At 32.4% G+C, this 5,722-nt stretch overlaps 1 protein-coding gene and 1 pseudogene across 1 annotated transcript; one reads left to right on the forward strand and one right to left on the reverse strand.

Moving 5' to 3' along the window:
- Positions 1 to 151: 151 nt before the first annotated feature.
- LOC111408135 lies at positions 152 to 1,841 on the reverse strand (annotated as a pseudogene).
- Positions 1,842 to 3,505: 1,664 nt separating this feature from the next.
- LOC111407122 lies at positions 3,506 to 5,722 on the forward strand. Its single transcript, XM_023036434.1, has 4 exons — positions 3,506 to 3,897; positions 4,367 to 4,512; positions 5,053 to 5,109; positions 5,603 to 5,722. The coding sequence occupies exons 1-4, from the start codon at positions 3,807 to 3,809 to the stop codon at positions 5,675 to 5,677; spliced, it is 369 nt and encodes a 122-aa protein (XP_022892202.1). The 5' UTR covers positions 3,506 to 3,806; the 3' UTR covers positions 5,678 to 5,722.

Consider the following 5,722-nt stretch of genomic DNA (forward strand, 5'->3'; position numbering starts at 1 on the left):
AATTTGAGCACATCACTTGATCACAACATGCCGCTAATTTTAGATGAAAATAATAAACTGCATCTCTCTTTTAATTTTATAGTTGCATTTCAGAAAAAAAATCTTCTCTGAAGATTGTTATTTTAGGAGAATCAAAATTTTCCCATGGACCTCAAACATCCTCATTGCTTTCTCCAAACTTATTGGCTGTAAGAAGCAACGCCATCATGAAATACTAGTTGGTTCCTGAAGTGTGAAAGAGGTAAGAAAGAGAACAGATGCTGGACAGGAGTTTTGAAGTTTAGTCGGTTAATTAGATTGCACATTTCGATAAGACTCAGACATAGCTTAAATTTGTCCACAACAGTTGGTCAGTTGTTGTCTTGGCATTTTTTCGAAGAAAAATTCACACAAGACCAGAGTTTCTCTCTCTCTCAGATATTTTTTGAGAAGATGACACAGCAAGTTAGCAACCACAAGCCCATCTAGCTAACGACCACGTCAGATGAGACGAAAGGGCGCAAGGGAAGAAGAGACGATGGAGCAAACACAAATTATAGTTATCTTGATAGTGATTCTTTATTTTTATTATCCAAAGTGTTAAGACTGTGATCTTCTAATTATTGACAACAAAAGAGTACAGATCAAATGTTACAAAAAGAGATGCTCATCTTTACCCGCTTGGCCTTTGCGTCTATAATGGGACCATGGTTTTGCAACACTTTTGACTAAAATCATCGTGAATCCTTCATCGTCACAAGAGCATTATCCATCTATCACGAGTAGCAAGAACCGACATAAATAAGTTTTGCCTGATTAGTGAAGCACAAAACAAGTCTTCCCCAAACAGTACAGCACCAGTGGCATCTTAAATGAATATTAAGCAAGAATGAGCCTTTTATTTCAAATCAGAAATCCTTTTTTTCAATAGGCATCCATTGAGCAGTCCAGGAAAATCTTTTCACACTCGAGCAAGCACAGTTCAAAAATTAGTAAAGCAATAGGAACAGAGCTGAGCAAACTTGATGAAAAGTTCAACAAATTCTTTCTTATGAACATCATAGTTGTAGAAGTCATTTAAGATGGCGATCACAATTCCCTGATGCAGAAGGGAAGAAAATTAGCACTAGACAGACAAATTAGGTTACAATGATCAAGTTGACGACATATGTAAAGGAAGAATAGAAGGATTAATAGAGATACCAGGATAAAAGCCCCATTAGAGATGCCAAAAATGAACAACAAGCTTCCGAGTCTCTTCATAATGATGGCACCCAAGACAAATTTTTCATCTGCAAACAACAAATCTCCAAATTATTGGGTGTTCATTTGAATTTAGTCTTCAATACGCCCCCTCAAGTTTATGTCATTCACTTTCTATCAAAGGCCTAAGACATACACAACTTTCGTAAATGAGTAGTGGAGACACACGAACTCATGTCTTTCACATGCTCTATGTGGTACTTCTATTCCAGTGTGGGCTGTAACATATACTTAGCGAAAATATGGAGAAGTACTCCTTCGCTCAACATGTGGTACTTCAAATCGAGTGTGGGTTGTAACATGCTTGGTGAAAACGTTGAACTTTGGCCTTGAAGACTTTGCAGCTTGCCCACCATCAACACTAAATTCATTGAACATACAAGCAGATGCTAATACATTAAAATTGATGTGTGGAGAATGACCAAAAAAAACAAAAAACAAAAAAAAACAAAAAATCCCTATTTACCAAAGAAATTTTCAAGTTAATTGTCCCCAAACTTATGTCTTTATCTTTGATTATTTATTGAAGTTTAAGATGTCGAGTTTTTACCATTAAATTTATCCAAACATTGGATGTTACTCATTGACATAATATCCATTTCAAACCTTTAGTAAAATTACTGGCGAGACTAACAAAATGCACATATCACGTCTCATCACGCCATTAACAATTTGCCAAGCAAGGAAGCAATTTTCACTGATTACCAAATTTTGAAAAAAAAATAAATTCAATTGCTCATTAAACTTTAAAAAATGTATTCAATTACTCACTGAAACTTTGAAGTAGTCGAAGTTAGGCCACTCAAAATTTAGGGTATGTTCGGTAGTGATTATGAGAGTTGATTTTTTGACCGTAAGAGAGAAAAGTGGGACAAACCTATGAATGAAGAGTCAAAAATAAAGGTTGGAATATTGAAATAACAATAAAAAAATTGATTTTTTGGAGTGAAANTTTTCTCAATTTTACCACATGGTTTTTAAACCAAAATTTTAATTCAATTCTTTTCATAAGGTTATAATATAATTAACAAATTTTTTATTATGTTGCATAAATTGTACAACGCATTATAAACTTACTAAAAAATGTACATCACAACACAAAACTTACTAAAGTTTTGGGATGTCACGGCCTTTCATTGCTCACTAAACTCTGAAAACATCTTCAATCGCTCACTAAACTTTGAAAAACATATTTAATTGCTCGCTAAACTTTAAGGTGGTCAAATTTTGACAATTAAACTTATAGAAATGATGTCAACCTATTATTCATTACAAAATGTGTACTGCAAGTACGCAATCCCATAAAAATAATAAGTGGACAAACGAGTCCAGTTTATCGATCCTACTAGGTATGATTATTTAATTACGCAATAGTTAAATTTAATTTTAATATATTATTGTAGAATTTGAAGCTACTTTTATCATTTAAAAAATTCAAATTTATTGTGCATTTCGTTATTAAAATACAATTTAGATTTTGAAATGAATCACACTATAAATTTAATTAAATGGATTTTGCAACGAAATAAACAACAATAAATTTAATTAAAATTTGGATTTTTGTAACAAAACACACAATAAAGTTAATTAAAATTTGGTTTTTGAGTTTCGTTGCAAAATCCAAATTTTATTTTAATATCAAAACACACAATAAATTCGAATTTTTCAAATGATGAAAATAACTTAAAATTCTACAAAAAATGTTAAAGTTAAATTTATATATTGTGTAATTATTTTCCATGGGATCAAAAATTCAAACTTGTTTTTGTTCATTTTTATTACTTTTATGTGACCCGTATGCTTTCTAATGAATAACTGTCTAACTTCATTTTTATAAGTTTACTTGCCAAATTTCAACACCTCAAAGTTCAGAGAACAATCAAAAATCTTTTTTTCGAAGTTTAGTGAGCAATCGTAAACGTTTTCAAAGTTTTGTAAACAGTGAAAGACGCTTTAAATTTTCAATGGTCAAAACTCGACCGCTTTAAAGTTTGATGAGAAATTGAACATTTTTTCAAAAGTTTATCGGGTAATTGAAAATGTTTTTCAAAGTTTAGTGATGAATGAAAGACCTTTCTTTACGCAACAATTTGTTAAAGGTGCGACACAGGTGTATTATGTTAGCCATGTCACTAATTCTGTTAAAGTTTGAAAGGGGTGTTATGTCATTGAGTAATGTTCAACGTTACTTTTAATGATCAAAACTCGATATCTTCAATCGCAGACAAATGCATAACTTTGGTGACCATTGGTACAATTAACTCGAATTATTCGTATTCATTTAACTGCAAAGGATGCCTCTTCAGAAATCCTAGAATTTATCTGGTCTCTCTTTAACCTTCTTAGATTGGCGTATACACTGGACAGTTTGACCCCTTTATTTTCAGCCGCTGTTTCTAGGGTTTTAGATTTAGGTCCTTCATGCCTTTTTCTGCAATTTGCAGATGCATTAAAATTTTGGATTTACTGTTTTTTGTCCTTCGTTAAAGAAAATATTTTGGTTTTTGCTCCTTCCGGAGGCTAGAATATTATCTGAGGTTTGTGTTTAAGTAGAGAAGATTGAGATGGATGGATTTGGAGGTGGGGGGCCTGGGGGCGGTGTTCAAGAGTCCTCAAATCCTCAGAATCTTAAACCGTTTGGTGCAAATCCAACAGGTTAGCTACTGGTTTTTACTTGATACTTCAGCCTTCGACTATAATTTGCATGTATAAATCTGCTTCAGTGTATAACCTGTTGACTTCAATTCTCATATTTTCTTTAACTTCACCTTATTCTGTGGATTTTGGATTGGGAAAATGGTTAGTAAATATTTCAGTTGATTCACGGATTTACCAATAAGATGTATAGTGTTTGACCTGTTATTTTAGATAAGTTGGTTAAACATATTTAAGCAGATTTAACATGTTAATGTTTATTTTGAGAAGAATGTTACTAGAATCAGTATAAATTTAGTGTTATTAGATGGCTCTAAACCCACACAAATACAAATTAATACATGTTGTTACCTTATATTAAAATCAACTTTGTGCCTGAGTAGACGTGAATAATTTTAATAACATGGTTTAAAGCGTTTTAAGAAATTGTTTAGAAAGTGACCATATCTTAATCTGTTTGGTGGTGCAGGAGATGCAATATTTAATGCGTCACAGTATGCATTCTTCGATAACAATGTGGTCGAGGAAGTTGAGCTAGGGGGATTAGAAGATGAAGAGGGTGATCTCCCTCCTGTTGGGCTTGAGGATGAAGAGTTTTTGTTGGACAGAGAAGAGGTTCATTTTTAAGTTTTAAAAATTTTGTTGTTTTTCTTTTTTGGATGATAATGCACTTCTGTTGTTTCCTTATTCCATAAGTTTAAATCACAAAAGTTACTGAGATAAAATAACTGCTTAAATAATTTCAATGGCATTTACTGAGGCTTTCGAAACCACAAAGCACAAATGAATAACTGAGGACACTATAGCCCTTGTTTGAGCTCCATTTTGGGGGAAGAATGCATTTGGAATAGTAGATTAATGGAGAATGTGTGGTTAAAAATTAATGGTAAGTTTTGTTTTTACGTGTAATATTATTTTATTGAAGAATGTATGATTGAAAATGAGTTTTGAAAAAATGAAATTTTAGAAGAATGGGGCTCAAATAAGGGCTAAATGCACTATTTTGAATAATCAAGCACCTCTATATGCTGTTTATATGTGCATGTTAAAGGGATGTGGTCCTTGACAATCACAGGTGTTATTGAGTATATCCTTTGATCGTAAATACTTGGATGCTTTGGTTTTTTTAGCTTGTGTAAATTCTACCTTTTGCAGGGTGATGCACTGGATTCTTTGTCTGAAATTGATGATCTAGCTAGCGCATTTTCAAAGGTTAGTCTTCTTATATACTGAAAATTGTCACCACAATTTCATAAAGTAAAATTAGTTTTGAATGTTAGATCTGATCCTCAGAGATGGTCTTTTCAATATTTTGTTGACGCTTTTTTCCTTACAATCGCTCCCTTCCCCAACTCTCTTTGGATGGGTAGGGGGAGTTGACTGGGTAAATATATTGGTCTGTACATTTAAATTTTAATCACTCAATTTCCTTTAGTTCTTATTCCTTTTTACATTCAATAGATTTCTTTTTCTTTTTATATATTTTATTTCCAGGATGATATTGACGTGGTAATTTATTAGTGGTACTTTGCATTTAATATCTACCATGGTGCTTATATTCTCAGAATATTTCGTTGTTATTTGCCCTTATTACCATTTTTAGGTGATTTGCTCATGAAATGGTAAATTAGTTTTTTAATCACCTATATAATAGAAGGAATGTTGTCTTATGCAATTTTTAATACCTTCTAATGTTTATATACAGTTGAATGGAGGTGTCTGTGGGCCTATTGGAGGTCAGAGATCCAGAGAAAGTGAGTGTAGTAATATCAGATTATGAATGCCACTTGAGATAAATATATATCCTTTAGGGCTTTTATGAATA

This window comes from Olea europaea, chromosome 13, assembly GCF_002742605.1.
Source record: "Olea europaea var. sylvestris chromosome 13, O_europaea_v1, whole genome shotgun sequence".
Taxonomy (NCBI): domain Eukaryota; kingdom Viridiplantae; phylum Streptophyta; class Magnoliopsida; order Lamiales; family Oleaceae; genus Olea; species Olea europaea.